At 51.0% G+C, this 18152-nt stretch overlaps 1 protein-coding gene across 3 annotated transcripts; it reads left to right on the top strand.

Annotated features, from left to right (window-relative positions):
• The first annotated feature begins 336 nt into the window (after positions 1-336).
• Positions 337-15064, top strand: LOC105073174 (apolipoprotein L3). 3 transcript variants are annotated; one of them, XM_010960382.3, is made up of 4 exons: positions 337-493; positions 8105-8212; positions 10078-10198; positions 13253-15064. In XM_010960382.3, the coding sequence occupies exons 2-4, from the start codon at positions 8182-8184 to the stop codon at positions 14112-14114; spliced, it is 1014 nt and encodes a 337-aa protein (XP_010958684.2). In that variant the 5' UTR covers positions 337-493; positions 8105-8181; the 3' UTR covers positions 14115-15064. The 3 variants fall into 3 exon arrangements, with proteins under 3 accessions (XP_010958684.2, XP_074231574.1, XP_074231575.1); XM_074375473.1 differs by lacking the exon at positions 337-493 and adding an exon at positions 525-663; XM_074375474.1 differs by lacking the exon at positions 337-493 and adding an exon at positions 609-631.
• Positions 15065-18152: the final 3088 nt, after the last annotated feature.

Below are 18152 nucleotides of genomic sequence, written 5' to 3'. Positions count from 1 at the left end.
ATGACAGGTGCGCAGTGAGCCTCTGGTATGTTCGGGGACTGTGCCAAGTGCCGGTGGCAAGAAGGTGCATAAAGAAGGGGGGCTGGGGATTGTGAGGGGCAGAGTGGGCAGAAGAGGCTGGGAGGAAGGCCATGGGGATGGGGAGTAATTTGCCCAGGGCCTCGTGGTCTGTTGGTGGCAAGTGTTCCTTTCCAGAGACTGAGCAAGATGGGCTGAGCCTAGAAGGACGTGGAATGTCAGGTCTGCAGTTGTTTGTCTAAGGGGTCAGTCAGCAGAGAGGGAGGCAGTAGCCGAGGGTGGAGTCTGGTGGGCAGAGTCTGTGCTGTGAGCAACTCAGGATCCAGGCTTGCAATTTCTCTTTTGATTTGGGGGGTGGATCTGGGCCCCAAGGAGGCTGTGGCTGGTTATTACACAGAAGCACAGCTCGTGACTGGATCCGCGTAACTGAGGACATCTGGGTCTGGTTCACACTCAGCCAGAGCGAGACTCCTGGGTAAGAAGGCCCCCGTCTCCCCATCCTCAGCACGACTCTCTGAGAAGAGGGTGCTGGTCACTCGCTGATTGTCAGTGTTTTGAGAGAAGAAGGAAATGGAAGCTCAGGGAGAGGAGGTGAGGGGCCCAGGACCACCGGGTAAGCAGTGCAGAGCCTGGATGTGGAGGCAGGTGGGTCTGACGTCTTCCTCCCGCCCCCTCGTACCAAAAACAGAGCACAGTGAGGGCAAAAACTGCTCAGGTGGGTGAGACATGAGTGGTGACCCCAGAAGGAAAGTGTATGTTGAGGGCTCAGTCCTTGGAGGAATTTGGAGGAAGCAGAAAAAGTAGAGAAGGGGGAGTCAGAGCCCCTTGTCCTTGTGGCCAGGCCACCTTGAGGCCTCCCCGGGGTTCTGCGTTGAGGCTTAGGGGGCCAAAGATTAATTCTGAGATACAAGAAATTAAGGTCTTTCCCCCAATCCTGTCTCTGAGTGCCTGCTCAGTGCCCTGGGGGGAAACTGAGGCCTGAGAGGGGAGGACAGGGGACCAAGCAGGCAGTCAGCGGGGCTTTGCCTTCCTGGGCTCCCCGGGCGCTCTCTCAGGACTGTGTGAGGTGGGAGATGCAGGAGGTGGGCTGTGAGGAAGGAGGCCCGGAGGGAGGAAGGTCGAGGGCCCCCTGCACATTCCCACAGCACGTTTCCTGTTTTGCATCTTAGGACAAAACGCCCATCTGTAGACTTGTGCCAATGAAAATAATCAGTAAAGGACGTATAATAGGAATAGAAAAGCGTTTTCTTTGAGCCTAACTTAGGACTACACCACAGACGACAGCCTCTCAGGGAACTCTGAGGAAGTGCTCTGCCAGAAGCGCGGTTTTCAGCAGTTTTATATCAGAACAAAGATCGTTAAGCAAGTAAGGGGTACATTTCTTCAAGGTTTCAAAAAAAAAGAAAGCAGCCCGTCCACAGCGAGTCAGCGTGCCCTTGGCACCTGGGAAGGGAGGCCCATCACCTAAGGAGGACCAGCACGGGCGTCCCGGGGAGGGGGGGCGTTTAATCTTTATGTTTAACGTGGACATTCATGCTTCTGGCCAGTGTGCTCTCTTCTTTAATATGTAGCGAAAAGGGAGGCTTGTGGGAAGATAATTACCTTTTGAAAAACCTGAGGGTTTCAGGATTTCTCTCCCTCTGGAGAAATGGCAAAGTCCAGACAACAGAACAGAACAAGAATCAGAGCCCAGCCCAGCTTCCCAGGTCTGGGGCAGGTCTGAATCTGAGTTTCCCCTCATGAAGCAGAGGACAGTAACTGTTCCCGTCACAGGGCCGCTGCAGCAAGTGCGGTCCTGGGTGTGAAGATGGTTTCCGATGGTAAACGGTTCAGGTGCTGTTGTGGTTTTCCCCAAAGTTTGGGTTTTAAGGATTTATTTTTTATAAATGTAATTGAGATAAAATGTACATAACAAAATTCCACATTTCGTCTTTTTAAAGTATCCAGTTCAGTGGCATTAAGGGCATTCACATTGTTGGGTACCCAGCACCACCAACCAGTCACAGAACATTTTACATCTTTCAAACCTGAACTCTGTCCCCATGAAACTCTAACTCCACATCCCTCTGCCCTCCATCCCTGGGAAGCACCACTGTCCTCCCCGTCCTCAGGAATCTGTCACTGTCGGTACCTTGTGTGAGTGGAATCATACAGTATTTGTCCTTGTATGACAGGCTTCTTTTTCCACATTCACTGGTTAATGTGGTAAGATGTACACGACCTATCACTTACCACCTTGGCCGTTTCAAAGTGTGCAGCTGCGGGGTAAATACATTCAGCATGTTGTGCCACCATCACCGCCATCCACAGCTCCACGGTCCTTTCATCCTGTAAAACTGAGACTTTGTACCTATAAACACACACTCCCCCCCCACAACCCCTGGGAACCACCATTCTACTTTTTGTCCTACCTTTTATCTCTAGGAATATTTTTAATCTGGGTACCTCATATAAGGAGAAACATATGGTCTTTGTCCTTTAGTGACTGTTCTCTTTCACTGAGCATAATGTCTTCCAATTTCATCCATGTTGTAGCACATGTCCAGATTCCCACCTCCTTTTTAAAATGTGAATAATATTCCGTTGTATGTATAGACCACATTTTTTTTTCTTGTTCATCCATTGATGGAAGCTTGGGTTGCTCTGACCTTTTGGCCTTTGCCAATAATGCTGCCAGGAACACGAGTTTCAAGCATCTGTTGAAGACTCTGGTTTCAGAGGGGAGGGTACAGCTCAGTGATGGAGAGCGTGCTTGGTATGGGTGAGGTCCTGGGTTCAATTCTCTGTACCTCCACTAACTAAAGAAACCTAATTACCTCCTAGCCAAAAAAGAAAATGCCTTTAAAAAAAAAAAAAAGCTCTGCTTTTATATCTCTGGGGTCTAAACCCAGAAGTGGAATTGCTGGATCACATGAGAGTTCTGTATTTAATTGTTTAAGGCACTGTCATACTGTTTGCCACAGAGACTGGATGCTGTTATTTTTAAGGCCATATTTTAACACAACTGGGCCATCAGACAAGGATCTCCTCGATCTCCTAACAACCAGGAGGATAGAGGTTGGGCACCCCTGGAACATGTCCCAGAGATGCCCGGGGGTGTGGCTGTCACAGCCCCCTCTCTACCCAGCCCCACCCCTCGCACCCGTGGTTTGGGATCTGCTGACCTTGAGGCTCTTCTTCTCTCTGGGAGAACCTTTTTTACAACATCCTAGTAACTAGCTGAGTGTGTTTCAGTTTAAAGTCACTCATCAAAGTCAATTACTCCATTACCTGTTTTAATGAGAATGTGTCCAGTTGTCTTCAACATTACCCTACATGAAAATTAAACACGTATTTATCTTGACTTCAACATAAAAATATTAAAACAATGGGCTGATTTTATTTGTCATCTTTATATGTAGTTCTGAAACTTACTGAGTTGACAGCTGATAACTCACTTGGGCCTGATTTTCCCACCTGAGGAGACACCAGTAGGACTGTCCAGTGAGTGATGCTGGCAGCCTGGCAACAAGGGGCTGAGACCAGATCCCGTGTGGTCACCAGGTGCGGTCAGCGTGGAGGCAATTCCCCTGTGCTGTGCCGCATGAGGTGCCTGTGTCTGCTAGCCACTGGGATGACCTCTAAAGTCCCCATTGTCACATGCTTAGTTGGAACCTCCTTACCCACTCTCACTGTCCTATAAAAATGGACAACCACAGGCAGGAGGTGGGTCCCTGTTCTGGAACACACAACTACTAATGTCCAGCATGTTGGAGACACTGACAAATCCACAGGAGATGGAGAGATGGGGTGGGACAGGGGTCAGTGGGGCAGTGCTATGTGCCCCTGCCTTTTGACGCTTCCAGTCCCCACTAGGTGATGCTGGTGGCATCTGCCAGACACTTTTGTGAGCAATTTGCAGGTGACTTTCCCACCAAGCTGGCATTGCCTTCACCATGGCTGAACTTGATCTGGACCAAAGATTTTGGCCAAGACCCTGACTCTGGAGCTGTAGCCATCTTGGTGATTGGTCTTGTAATGCTGGGGGGCAGGTTGAGCCCAATTTTATAGTCACTGGACCATTGGAGTCTCTAAGGGAGTGACCTCAGCTCATGTCCCTGGAGTCAAGAGGTGCTTAATCCCCACCTCAGTTTGAGTCTAGACCCCCATCTGCTTGCTATCCCATTTGACCGTGTTTATCTAGGCCATGGACACCCCTCATCCATCTGCACACTTATCAGGGGTCCCTCATGATAACCAGGCCTCAGCTCATAAGGGTATTTAATTGAGTTCTGCGTCTCTCGTGGTTTTGTTTGGAGGTCAAGATAAAGTCGTGCTAGTGAAAGGCCATTTCCGGTAGCCGGCGCACTTCTCCATGAGACAAACATAGCCGCAATGAACAAAGTCTGTTTTCTGCAGAACAAAAACAAAACAATTTCCTCAACTTTCTCAAAGGGTCTCATTTTAAAAACCTGTTTAAAGTTTTCAGGCTTTCATGTGGATTCGTAGGCTCTCAGTGTGGTGTGGAGGTTCCCCTCCATCGACTGTAAGCATTGTGAACAGCGTCTCCTGGTCTCTCATCGTATTCTGACCTGCTTCACGGTGTCTTTTAAAATTTTTAATGTTCAATGTCAAATAGCTTGGACTTTCCTTTATGGGTTCCGGGATTTGTCTCTTGATTAGAAAGGTTTCCTCAAAAAAATATGATTTTTGACATTTCTTCCAAAATGTTGGTAGGTTTTTTTTTTTCTACTTTATTTACATTTAGATCCCTTTGGGATAGATTGTTGATTGGTTAGAAGTATTTTACTTCTTCCTCTTCCTCCTCCTGCCTCCCCCTCCCTCCGCTTCCTCCTCCACCCCCTCCCCCTCCTCCCTTTCCCAGCTTCCTCTCCTGCCTCTCCTTCAAGCAGGGTATATTTAACAGTAACCCACCACAGTCAAAATGCAACACACCCTTTTTTGTGCCTTCAATGGAGCCTCCAGTGCAGACAGGAAATGACCCCACCCTCCTCCCCACAAAGTCCCTGGCATAAGTTAGGGGACCCAGTGGCAAGGGGCTGGAGGGAGCCTGGTCGGACACCCAGACCAGGCCCGGCCACCCTGGGGGAGCAGAGCTTTGGGAATGCCCTGCTCAAGACCTGGGCATTATTCAGACTTTAGCTGGAACCCATGTTTTTTCCAGAATTCTCACTTCTTCTTTCTCCTCCTATAAAAATTTCGTGGCAGGAGTAAGGAGACATGAGGAAATACAGGGTGCTTCCTGCTACCTGACATTGGACAGACTGAACCTGGAAACCTTTTGTAACCCTAGTTGGCTTAGAGCTAAGGGCTGTAGGGCTTTCAGTTTAGGGATCTTTTGAAAGCGGGAGATGCCTGTAAATGGAAAGACTCAGGAGTAAGTTAGAGCTCCCAGAAGCCTATTCTGACAGGCAATTTGTGTGACATCTGTACCAGACTCATCTGTTCTCTACCAGAAAGAGATTTTCATCAAGACACACGAGGAAAACAAAGGGAATTACTTGACCACACGTGAGACAGGGCATGTGCTGTGTCATGGAGGAGCTGGTTGCTTCCTGTCTAATTACTGGGTCCCACCACCCATATTTTAGCCACGCTGCACCCCAGCAGGTGCGCCTGAGGCCCTGGAGCAGGAGGTGCAGTGGAGAAACTCAACACAAACAGAACCACAACTAGGAAAGCCCAACCTGCAAGGGGAGAAGGGAGAGTCCCTGGAGCAGCAGCCGGGGGCGGGGCCTGGGGCGGGGCCTCCAGGACAGGTAACCTGTCAAGTGGTGAGGAGGGGGAGGCTTTCCAGGGGGAGGGAGCGGTGCAGAGCAAAGACCACAAACACAGCCAGCCTTATCCTGGGCTCTTATTACACCTGTGAGGACCTTTACTCTCATTTCAGTCAGGGCTCAGGAGGGGTAGTTGAGAACTGCCCTTTTGCCATCTTAAAAATTGCCGAAATGTCACCAACATTTGCTTTCTTTCCTCACCTCCCATGGCAAGGTAGTCACAAACAGAAACAAAAACTTCTCTGTTTATAAAGATCTGCCTTAAAAAAAAATTGAACTGGCGAGACACAGGGTGGACAATATCATATACTTTGAATGTGAATAAGAATTCGCACAATTTGTTTCTGTAACAGGGTGTCAAAATGAAAAATATTTAGATGTTCATACCTTCTGGCCCAGTCATTCTATTTCCAGAAGTAGCTTAAAGAAACAATCTCAAATAGAGGCAAAGTTTTACACAAGAAGACTGTCCTTTGCACTATTATTTACATAAAGAACTAGAAATCTAGGCTCCAGCAGTTAGGGGAGGACAATAGAGATGACCAGGCACCATCAGGGGCGCTGAGCAGCCCAGGGCGGGCCTGCAAGGATTGCACCTGGTCCAGTGGGACCCCAGGCCCTTGTGATATGAACGACCTTGCAAAGCAAGGAGAGCATGGGCTTTGGGAAACTGTAGCACCAGGAAACTTATCCAGGCAGAAACTGGAGCACAGTGTGCAAGATATCATTTGGGATTCATTTCAATTATGACTTCTTACAAAAAATTGAATACAGTTCCCTCTGTTGTACAGAAGCTCCTTGTTGTTTATCTATTAGGTACACAGTAATGTGTTTTTATTAATCTGAAACTCCTAAGGTATAATGGGAAACAATCTGGAAACATGGACATACATGTATGTGCGTGTGTAACAGAGTCGCTTTGCTGTACTCGGGAAGCTAACATTGTAAATCGACTACACATCAATTTAACAAAAGCAAGCTGTAAAAATAAGATTCCTAACCCCCTCTCCCCACCATGCTGTATGAATGCATTTCAATTTTTTCTTATATGTACTATAAATATTGAAGTATAGCTCTAATCTATGTATTGATCATATACGAACCTCTGCTCAAGGAGCTCCAGGGGAACTGGGATACAGACACATGAGAACTAAGACCCAGCGTAACTGTGGGAATAGCTCAGAGATGCAGAAAGCAGTAAGTACAACCGCTTTCGAAAACTGTTTACCAGTGCGAGCTCCAGTGTTGTAGGCACCTTGTGAGATAGCAAATCCACTTCGGGGAAATACCCACCAGAAACAGGGCATAAGTCCACACAAAAGATCCGTACAAGCATTTCCATGGCAGCTTTATTTATAATAGCTATGAAATTGAAGTACCTCAAATATCTATTCAGAGAATAGATCAATGCAATGTGGTACATTCATCAAATAGAATACACTGTGTGATCCTATTTCTATAAAATTTAAAAAGAGGCAACTTAATCCAGTGTGGTAGAGGTGAGCGTGGTGGTTACCTTCTGGTGGCACAGTACTGACTGGGAAGAGGGAACAGGAGAATTTGGAGGAGCTGCTGGGATGTTTGATTTCTTGATGTGGCTGCTGGTTACAGAATTAACATAGATAAAAACTAAGCCTCCTATACCCTGAAGACTTGTGCCCTTGGCTGTATGTAATTTATATCTCAATATAATAATTTTATATAAAAAGACAATTTTAGAATGAGAAGACCCATTTACAAATAAACATATATCCACTAATAAAAGTGATTAGTCATTAAAGGGAGTAAAGAAGAATCATCATACACAGGGGATTTCGATCTGAAGGCCTTGGGTTCAAGTCCGGGCTGCAGCAGCAGTGGGAAAACTTGGACTAACCTAAGTTTACGTGAGTTTCTAGAGCCCTGCACATCATAGACCCTGGAAGAATATTAATGATCAGCAGTTAGTTAACACAGATACTCCCACACTCACATAATTTGCAGAGAATTATCTTCCTATCTTTTCTTCTGTTGTTTGGTTTGATTGCTTCTATAACTTTCCACAACTTCTATTGTCTGAATATCTTCTCCTTGTGCCCCAACAGGACAACAGGACTCTGACTTGGCTGGGAGGGAGGTGCAGTGAAGGGAAGAGCTTTCCCTGAATAGCCACCAGCAGAGACCAGTAGACAGACGAAGTCATTGCATTGAGTTCTCTGTGGGCTGGTGGCCATCCCAGTGGAAAACAGCCAGAGACCTGTCCCTTCGGTGCTCCCTGTTGCCAGAGCTCACTCATGTTCCAGTCCACAATCTGTTTTCTCTTGCCCAAGGGTGAAGACACACCTCCTTCCAGCCTGACACAGACTGGTGAGCTGAAGTGACGACGCTGACATCCACTGCTGGCATCATGATGGCACTATGCCACATTTACAGCCCAGGTACTCAGCTGCCCCTTCCCTGGCTGCTTCCAACTTGTGCCCTAGAATGAGGGCAGTGTCTCCAGGCTGAGTTAACCTACAGAGGAATCAAGACCCAAGAAGGGGTTCACAAGCATCCTTGAGGCCCGAAGAGGGGCCAAGGGGAGTCCACCCCACCAAAGGAGTCTGTCCCCACAGACTCCTCGGCCTTCTCTTCAGGAGGCCATGGCCAAGGTGCTCACTCCTTCCCTCACCCATGGCACAACATATGCTATGAGTGGGGCAGGGAAGCCCTGGGAAGGGGGTGACACTAGCCAGGAGCATCTCAAGGCTAGGATGGGTGGAGAGGAGGTAGACCCACAACCCTGAAGGCTTCTCCGCCCTCTCCCTTTGTCCAGAATCCTCCTGCTCCCAGACCCTGGACTCTTACCAATTGAAACTCCTTCCTCCAGCTCTGCTGCCAGCCTCACCGCTCTTCCAGGGTCAGCAGAATCCTGAATGGAACCTAAGTCTGGCATTTGCCACCTGCCACCTGTGTGACCTGGAGCACCTTCCCTGACCTCCCCCATAAAATGGGAATGATATTCCCTCCTGTTGTTCTGAGGATCAAATATAACGTAGGTCTGTGGCTGGGCCAGTGCCTGCCCCCGAGCAGGTCCTCCTGGTGGTTGCTGTCACTGTGTGTCCCAGGTGGGGCCTCGCTGCACCCCAGAATTCTCACCCCCCACCCTCAAGGTTCCCTCAGGGCACCTGTTCACCAGGTGGGACTGCCTCAGGCAGCTACTGATCCCATTGCCCTCAGATACCCCTGCAGACACCCAGGTGCTCAGGCATTTCCCCACCCGCCTCACCCCAATCAATCAACACACAGATTCAGTGCTGTGAGTTCCCTCCATGAAAGCCCTGGTTTCCTTTCACCCTTAGTGACGCAGGAGAGAGAAAAAACTGAGTAACTCTCCACGCACCGAATTCAACACTGTGTTTCCTTAACTCCTATTTTCTAATGACCACTTTGCCCCCATCACTGGATTACTAAGCAACTAAATCACTCTGTCCCAGGGGCTGCCCAGGACAGCAAAGTGCCAAGTGGAAACATAAGCGGGGGGAGCAGAGTAGAAGCCAGGGGCCCCCCAGCCGGCTCTGGGGTCCTTGAGGGAGGACGGGCTGCGGGAGCCCTGAGGATCAGCTCTCTTCAGAAACAAGATGGTCCCCTGTGTATAAACGGGCCAGCTGGGCTGAATGGAGCCAGTGGGAGCTGGGCCCCTGGGAGCAGCCTGGGGGAGAGAGAGGTGACAGGGATGGACCACAGGCTCAGAGCTGAGGTCCTGCCCCTCACGCCCCTGAGGAAGCCCCTCCCCGCCTGGCCTGGAGTCTGTGACTTTTTAAAAATTAAAGTAACATTGCTTTATGTAAGTTTTGGGTGCAGATCCTTATATTTCTACTTCTGTATGCACTACTGCACTCACTAGCAAGAGTAGGTAGGGTTGGGTCCTGGTGACACCTCTTGTCCTGGGTGTCAGTGCCTGCTGCCTTCTGGTCCTGTTCTCACACAGTCCTTTCTCAGCGTGGAGAGAGAGCTGGACTGGCACCACTTCCTCTTCCAATAAGGACACAGCCTTACTGGCTTAGGGCCCCACACTTATGACCTCATTTAACCATAATTATTTCCTGAAATGTCCTAATTTTAAATTCAGTCACGTGCAGGGTCAGGGTTTGCACATATGAATTTGTGGAGGGCCCAGTCCTGCCCAAAGCACTGGGTGACTCCATCAACAGTACCCAGGGGAACAGTGCTCAGGAAGATGAACTGTAACCACTTTGTGCTGAAGACAAATCATGTTGCACTGCAATTTGGTCTAATTTGATTCTTTTTTCTTTCCATCTAGATAAGGAGTGGTTTTTTGAGGCTGTCATTGAGTGCCTCTGGGACATATTGAACAGAGAGGAACTCCTGCGCCTGCTGACTGCAGTCCTAGATAGAATTGAGGATGAGGAAAATTTATCAAGGTGACTTGTGTGGGTGCCCCAGGAATGTCATCTAAAGCCCCACCATGGCTAAGTTCCTCCTGGCAGGCACACCTCCTCCAGGCAGTATCCTAGGGTTGGGATCGAGGATTTCCTTCTCAATAATCCATGAGGAATTTTTCCTCCATGTCATCTGCTGGCGGTGAACGGCCTCAGGTTGAGAAGAGATGAAACTGCAAGGAAGGGGCAGGTTATTGACCTCGGACAAGCTACTTAACTACTCTCTGCCTTGGTTTCTTATTGTTCAATTTTATTGTGAGGAAACCGAGATAATACACGCCAAGTGCTTAGCATAATGGCTGACTTGTAGTAGGTTCTCTGTTCATGTTAACTTTGAAAAAGGGTTTTGGGAAGAGACCAAGGCCAAGGTTCTTGTTCCTGGAGATGAGAACAAAACAGGACTCCCTTTGGGATGAGTCAGAAAACTGCTGACACTGTCAGTTTGTGTCCTGGGGGTTCTTTCTGACTGGAACCCTGGTATCCCCATCTTAGGAATTGTGCAGACACCGCAGGACCCGGGGCCTCTAGGGCATAGAGGCTGGGGTGGAATTGAACGGAGCTGGGTTGGGTCCTGGCTCTATCCTGGCCCAACTCTAGGACTCTGAGCTTATGTCCTGGATCTCAGATTTATCATCTGTACAAAGGGAGAAGCAGTTCAATCTGATGGACTGTGGCGACGGCCTTAGAGTGAACCACAGGGTCACAGGTGTGGAACCAAATGCAGGCATGTCGGGCAAAGGTCCAGGGAGGCCTGGACCAGGGTCAGACCCAAGGCTCAGGATGGAGAGAGAGAGGTTCAGGTGGGGGAACTAGTAGAATGTGTTGGCAAAGGGCCAGGACCAGAGTGAGGGGAGTGACCCCTAGAACACAAAGCTGAAGGGGCTATGAACCCAGCAGAGGTGCCGTGAGTGGGAGAGGGGACATTTCTTCCCTCCCTGGTGCTGGGCATAGAGGGCCCAGGGTGACTGTGTCCTCCACACCCTGCCTGGGGGCCCAGGAGTCTTGAATGCCATGTGGGACCCTCTTCTATTCCACATAGAGTAGCCTGACAAGTCTGAATGCAGTGTGGCTTAGTCATGACTCCACTGTCAGAATGAGGGGCTGACAGTTTTGTGCAATTTGTGTGATTCTGAGGAGACTGTCAAGTCCCCACCAAACAGGATTTTATTTCCTCTACCAGCTCATCCAAATGCAGGCCATTCAGGATTAGCAATTTATATGGATGTTTCATAAAGTCTTTTGAATCTTTTAGAGGGTCCATCGAGTTGCACATGGCCTTGGGGTACACGCAAATGAAGCTGTCCCAGCTGAGGTGTGACACCTTAGAGCTCGGGGGTACAGGGTGGTGGGTTGGGAGTCGGTGAGGTGGGCTGGAGAGTCCAGGGGGACCCAGGGTTAATAGCCTCTCTCCTGATTCCCAGTCAGTTAGGGAAGTGGATGGACCCAGTGACCTTCACCTGGATGGATACAGGGCATCAGGCTGGGCAGAGGGCATAGGTCAGGGAAGTGATCACTAAGGACCCCTCTAGCTGTGAGTTTTGGTCTTCAAACAAATTCTATGTACGTGGTGCAGACAAACTGCAAAGCCTGAGTGCACAGTCCCCAGATTGTCCTACCTCTTGACAGCAGTGACAAATTTGGAGGATGCCACAAACCGCCCTAACGTTGGAGAATTCCTGAAAAGGCTGCACAGAACTCCCTGATAGCAGGCAGACTCCCAGGTCCTGTTTACTACAGGGAATGATGCGGGTTCCCAGCAGCCACAGAGCAGAGTCTGGGAGCGTTTCAAACATGAAGCTTCTCTTGTCCTCAGGACGCATTACTGTCCTGAGTTCAGTATGTCAGTGCACGTGGGGCTCTTTCAACCAGGGATGCATACTGTGCTTAAAAAATGGTCCTGATAGACTTTAATATGATGAGGCAGGCAGCATTCACGACTGTGGTGACAGGTGTGAAGCCCATTGCTGTAGAGGAGAGAGACTGGGCTCAAGCCCAAATATAGCACAGACACTGGGGGTTTATAGCCAAGGAGCAGAGTGAGGCAGGAGTGGAGGGAAAATTACTGAGAGGAGACACCAAGGGGAGGGGATTCCTGTTAGACTTTCCTAACAGGATTCTTGCTAAAGGCAGGTCAAAGACGGATGCCTCAAAGGTGGGAGATGAGGAATTGGATCAGGTATCAAAGTGATCAGACCTCAGAGTCGGGGAGTCTCACTACGTGGATTTAGCAGGGTTCTTGCTGAGACTGGGTGATAGGGGCCATCGGGGACAGGACAGGGAAGGGGAAGGTGGAGGCCTGGTTGAGAAGAGGACTCAGAAGAGCCTGACTAACGTTTGGTGAAGAAGAGAGTCTCAGGCACCCCGAGCCTCAGTGCACAGGGTCCTCCTGGGGCTCAATCACAGGCTGCCCGCCCGGCTGACCTGTGTCTCCAGCCTCTCCCACAGGTCAGACCAACACCCTCGTGTCTACTTCCCCCAGAGGTCAGGACTGACATCACATGACCCAGAGGCCCATCACGCATCACCCTGGCAGACTGTCAGCGGCCAGGGGCCCAGGCAAACCAGGGCACTCCTATCAGCCAGAACATTCTGGGGGCTTAGGGATCACTTCCGTTAGCCAAGGGCAAAAGCAGGTTGATTCCTCACTGCACCCTAAGATTCTCTGAATGAGGGCTTCTCTTCTGCAGTCCCACCTCTGTGTGTTTACCTGCGGAGCTCCCGCTCTACAAGCACCTTGGAGGTGATGGTGTTGACCTGCCTCTGAGTCAGAATGTGTCTTACCAAGTATCTACCACTTAATAGTATCCTAAGATGACTTGTGCTTTTTTATGCTGTGTTTGAACAAATACCATGGAGCCACTGCAATATACAAAATATGTGCATAATGTTGATCCAAAAAAATTTATATTTGTAAAAGTCTTTTCTCTTTGGTTTATAGTAAAATGTCTGTGATTTATGCAGGATGAATCTTGTTGTGCCTATTTTACGGAGAACTCCAAAGTTCCTTTCTTAATCCCTTGACCTTCACGGTTACAGGGGAGAGTCAGCTGCACTACGCGAATACCTGGATGATGTGAAGACACTCTTGGCCCTCAAGGTCAAATACAGCCTGCTAAAGGAGCAGCTGAATAGGAAGAGGTTTTTAAAGAAGTTTCCTCATATGAAACGGGAACTTGAGGAAAGCATAGGAAAGCTCCGTGCACTTGCAGACAAGGCGGACAAGGTTCACAGGGACTGCACCATCTCCAAGGTGGCAGCCGCCTCTGCTGGTGTTGCGTCTGGCATCCTGACCATCGCTGGCCTGGCTCTGGCACCTGTGACAGCGGGGGTCAGTCTGGCACTCTTGGCAACTGGGTTAGGGCTGGGGGCTGCATCTGCCGTGACCAGTGTGACCACGAGTGTCGTGGAACATATTGTCATGTCATCAGCAGAAACTGAAGACAATGACCTAATGTCAACAGCCATCAACAGATGGAAAATGGTCAAGGAGGTTCTACTGCAGAGTGGGCACAAAATTGTTTCTGCAGCACAGAAACTCGTAGAAGCCGTGCAACAGATTGAAAAGAATATCCATGCCATCGAGCTGCTCAGAGCCAACACTGGCTTAGCAGGAGATGTGCAGCGCTTCCTGACCACTGGGCAAATCTCAGTCCAAAGCAGCAGGAAGGTGCAGGAAGTTTTTAAAGGCACAGCTCTGGCAATGAGCACAGGAGCCCGGGCCTTTGGTATGGCCACTGCAGGTTTCTCCCTTCTCTGGAACGTGGGCTCCGTGGTGAATGAGTCAGCGAACCTGCTTGTGGGGGCAAAGGCGGAGTCTGCTGTGCGGCTAAGGCAGAGGGCCCTGGAGCTGGAGAGGATGTTGGAGGAGCTCACCCAGACCTACGAGAATCTGCTGTAGGGTCTGACTCCCCTCCAGCCCCCCGACCCAGAGCAGTGCAGGGAGCAGAGGCATGTGAGTGGCGAAGACGCAGAGGTATCTTTTAAGAGGGGAAAAGGGGACAAATAAAACTTATGGACTTAGGTGTGAAGGAATGTGGCATTTACCGGTCTGAGCACAGCTGGGCAGCGATTCATGAAGGTGGCAGCTGGTGAAAGAGAAGGAAGGAGCCTAGAGCCTGGAATAAGGGCACAGGGGGAACGAGAGAGGGAGGGGAAAGGGGAAACCATGTATCATGGACAAAGAAGACCCTGGGGGCCTGAATAAAGAGAGAGGATGGAGGATCAAGGAACAAGAAGGCTGCAAACAGAAAAGAATAATAAATGGAGAAAGTCAAAGAGTTGGGACTGTTGGATGGTGGGAGAGGGGGCAGTGGCTCCTCTATCGCCCCTCCCCGGGGTCTGATGTCCCTACCAGAAGAGAGTCTTCCTGGTGGGGGTCCCCAGCCCTCCTTTTCCAGCATCAGTTCAGCTTTGACTTCCAGCAGGTTTATCTGAATTGGGCAGTGACGTCTTCGGTATGATGATGATGATGGTGGTGATGACACCCCAGGGGATGGGATATTTGTCAAGTTGCCAGGTGCCCTGTGGGACCAGGGTGCACTGAGAGACCAATGAAGTTCCTGTGAAACATCAAATGCTGTGTTGGAATAGAGGTTGATATGAAAAACCAAACCAAACCAAACAAAATAAAAGAAAGAAGGAAAGAAAACTGAATCCAGATGCCAGTAACAGGACAAGGAGCTTTGTGAAGTGTCCAGGAGATGAACTAGCTTGGGGCCAGGAGGCTGAAACTCCCTGAGCTGCAGTTTCTTCATCAGCTGGGGATAGTGCAGGACAAGATACGTGAGATGCTGTCCCCACCTTCTCTTCTATAGCTCTTGGGTCAATAAATACACACTGATTCACTCAGCCTTTCTTTGTTGATTCTCGGGCTCAGCTGGTCTCTGGGTGTCTGACTGTCCTTCCTCAGGAGCCTGTCTTCCAGGACCTGAGGGAGCAAGCCCTCCATCACTCCTTATGCTGGCCCTCTGGACTCTTGCCCTCCCATCCTGTCATTTCCCTCAGACCCTGGTAGCACAGGCCCCACAAGGACCCCTGGGGGAAGCCCATACATGTCTGGCTTGGGCTGAGCTCAGGTACATTCCCCCTCCAGCACCTGGGGCCCAGGACTGACACGTGGCACGCAGGCTGATTTGGATCCGAAGGGCTTCTTTGCAGGTAGGAGACAACGTCAGGCTGAACAGAGGGGCAGAGAGAGACATTCAGCACACAGCCTCCCCCAGGCTACCTTCCCGTTTCACCCAGACTCCTGCAAGAGCTTCTACAAAGGGTCTCGCTGTGTTTACCCAGGTGGCCCTGGCCCTGCCCTCCATCTACTCTCCACAGTGGGCTCCGATGACACTTAAGAAGAGAGATCATAGCAAGCAGCTGCTTCCAACTCTTAAGCGGCTTCCCGTTACTCTCAGCACAGAAGCCCAAAGCCTCTGAGCAGCCCACAGTCACCTCTGTAGCCTGGGGTCCCCTGAGGGCAGAGCTGGAGGCCAGGCTCAGGGATCCCTGGGAGCAGGACGTGGAGGGGCTGGGGAAGTGAAACAGGGGAGGAGGGAAAGTCAACACAAGGCCGTGTTCTAGACTTTGTCACCCATGTGGGGGATGGAGTCTGTCAGGACCTTCTGAGGAGCCTGCGTGGAGTGGCCTCAGAGTCACCCTGTCCAGGGAGGAAGGAGGGAAGCATCTGAGCGCTGCTCTCCCTCAGCCCCCGGGCCTGCTCTTGGGCACGGACTCTCTGTGTTCCCACGGGTGGAGCGTGTGAGGCCACACAGGTTCCCACGCCTTGAGCCCCGGGCAGGGGGCCAGAGACACATGAGAAAGATCCGGGACATCTCCTCAGTCACCCACCTCGTGCTCCACTGCCTTCTGTGTCCTTTTGTAAAAACCACCTCGCAGAAGACTTTTCTCAGTCCCTCTGCCTCCCCATGAGCCAGTGTTCCCCTGGGACTTCCATCAAACCTTCCATTCCTTCCTGAAGAGGTCAGCAGTCACGGCCACCCGCTTCCCTGACCACTGGAATCGTGAGTTTCGTTGCTTCATCGATTCTTCACCAGCCCTTGGAGAAGTCAGTCTCTCACGGACATCACTTGGGCCGTCTTTAGGGCACTGCAGCTTTGAGTCATTCAGGATCCTTCCGCTTCCCCCTGAACCCCGACAGCTCAGTCCCACTGCACTCCCTGTGCATCTGATGCAGTTCCCGGGTCACAGCTGTGTCAGCTGAGAGTCCTCAGGTTACAACCAACAGAAACGGAGTCTGGCAAAGGAAGCGCAGAAGAGGGTCCATTGGAAGGGGCCTGGGGCAGGTCGGAGACCGGGAAGAAGCAGGAGACCTTCCCTGTTCTGGGAGCACAGGACTCAGGCCGGTCCTTCTCCAGAAGTTTCTGTTCTGCCCCCTGAGGCCCTGCCAGCACTTGGCTTAGGTCCATCCTCGGCAACTCCCGGGAGACAGAATGGCCTGGTCGGGTGGCTGTACTCTTGGACCAATTTGTCAGGCAAAGTGATGAGGGCTAAAATGAGTAATAAGGACGCAAACCCTGGGGGAAAGTTTCAGATGAAGAGGCACCAGATTTGGGGCTGCCTGTGTACACACATGCACTGCCTAGACACACAAGAAGACTCTCCTTGCTGGTCCTGGTTCCACACATCCCTTATACAACGGTGGATCCAACACCCACTTCCGCAGTCGGAGGAAAGTACAGATAATCTCCACCCACTGCATCCTGAAGCTCTGTGCTGGAGCAGAGGGCCTCAGCACGGAGCCTGAACTCCTCCTGCTCCACTGGGCTGGTTTCTCAATCTTGACAGCCCTATGTCTCTATCTGCATGTGTATCTAGAACCTCTGACGTACAGGTGGGGCCACCACCACCACTCACCATGGCTCCCACGGATACTAGTATTTCCCTGCTGATTCCACTCAGTGTTCCTCTGAGCAATGGGAGCATTCAGTCCTGTGGGGCTGGGCTGGGCCCTCGGTGTTATGCACTGTCACCTGGGTTCCCGCAGTGGGTCCTCACAGCGCCTCTGCGAACTGGGCACTGTCACCTCCTGAGAACATGAGGAGGCGGCCCCAGGGTCCAGGATCATGGTCAAGCCTGGGAAGGGCCGTCCTTGGGTGGGGTCTCTAGTGCCCTGTGCTCCGGGGGAGGGGGCCATACTCAAGCCCTGAGCAGCTCCCGTGGGAGTCAGGGGCCCCCTGCTGCAGGACAGCAGGCCAGGTCCCGGCACACGTGTCCCCTGAGCCCCTCTGTGTCTGTGCTCAGGGACGCCCATTCTAGCCTGGGCTCTGAGCACTGGGGGATGGAGTGTGAGTCTGTGGAGTTTGGACAAATGGACCTTTGCCGAACATCAGCTGCTGCCGTTCTCCCGCCAAACAGAAGCCCCTGAGTCGCTGGCAGACAGCCCCTGCCTTTCCCCTCCCTGCCGGCTTCCTTATGTACAAAATTCGATCAGATTCCTGGCCTGGGTTCCGGCTTGATTAAAGACCAAACTGTAGTGTGTGCTCCTCGTGGACTCAACCCATCACTCTTCTGTCCCTCCCTCAAGTGCTGGGGCAGGTGGCACGAGGCCCCATGGATGTTTCCTGGGATGAAGCGGCCCTGAGGGAAGGCCAGGCTCTCTGTGGGGTCCAGGCCCCCTCAGGCCCTGCTCCAGGGACCAAAGCAGAAAAGTGAGACCACAGCCCAGCTGTACCACTTACAAGCTGTGGGGCCTTAACTTTGCACTTTGGTTATCAGGGAGGAGGGGCTGAATGTTCTTACAGTTATACAGAAAACTGTATGTACGTGCGAGGACAGCACCCGGCACACCCTTAGCCCTCCATCCCCAATGGCTCTTTGCTGGGAACCAAACAGGAAACGGCTGCATTTCTGTTTTAGACTTTTCTGAGTTGCCAGGACACTGGCCTCTCGTAAGCATCCTCCATTTGGAGAGAAAAAGGTTTGTTAC

Source organism: Camelus bactrianus, chromosome 12 (assembly GCF_048773025.1).
Source record: "Camelus bactrianus isolate YW-2024 breed Bactrian camel chromosome 12, ASM4877302v1, whole genome shotgun sequence".
NCBI lineage: Eukaryota > Metazoa > Chordata > Mammalia > Artiodactyla > Camelidae > Camelus > Camelus bactrianus.
The sequence above is the reverse complement of the archived record's forward strand: the minus strand, read 5'-3'. Positions and strand labels throughout refer to the sequence as shown.

Bases quoted from the DNA above. Each gene is read 5' to 3' on its own strand.
- LOC105073174 (XM_010960382.3), top strand. From the start codon at position 8,182: ATGATGGCACTATGCCACATTTACAGCCCAG. The intron at 8,213-10,077 runs GTACTCAGCTGC...CTTTCCATCTAG, and splicing joins ATGCCACATTTACAGCCCAG to ATAAGGAGTGGTTTTTTGAG. The intron at 10,199-13,252 runs GTGACTTGTGTG...TCACGGTTACAG, and splicing joins GATGAGGAAAATTTATCAAG to GGGAGAGTCAGCTGCACTAC.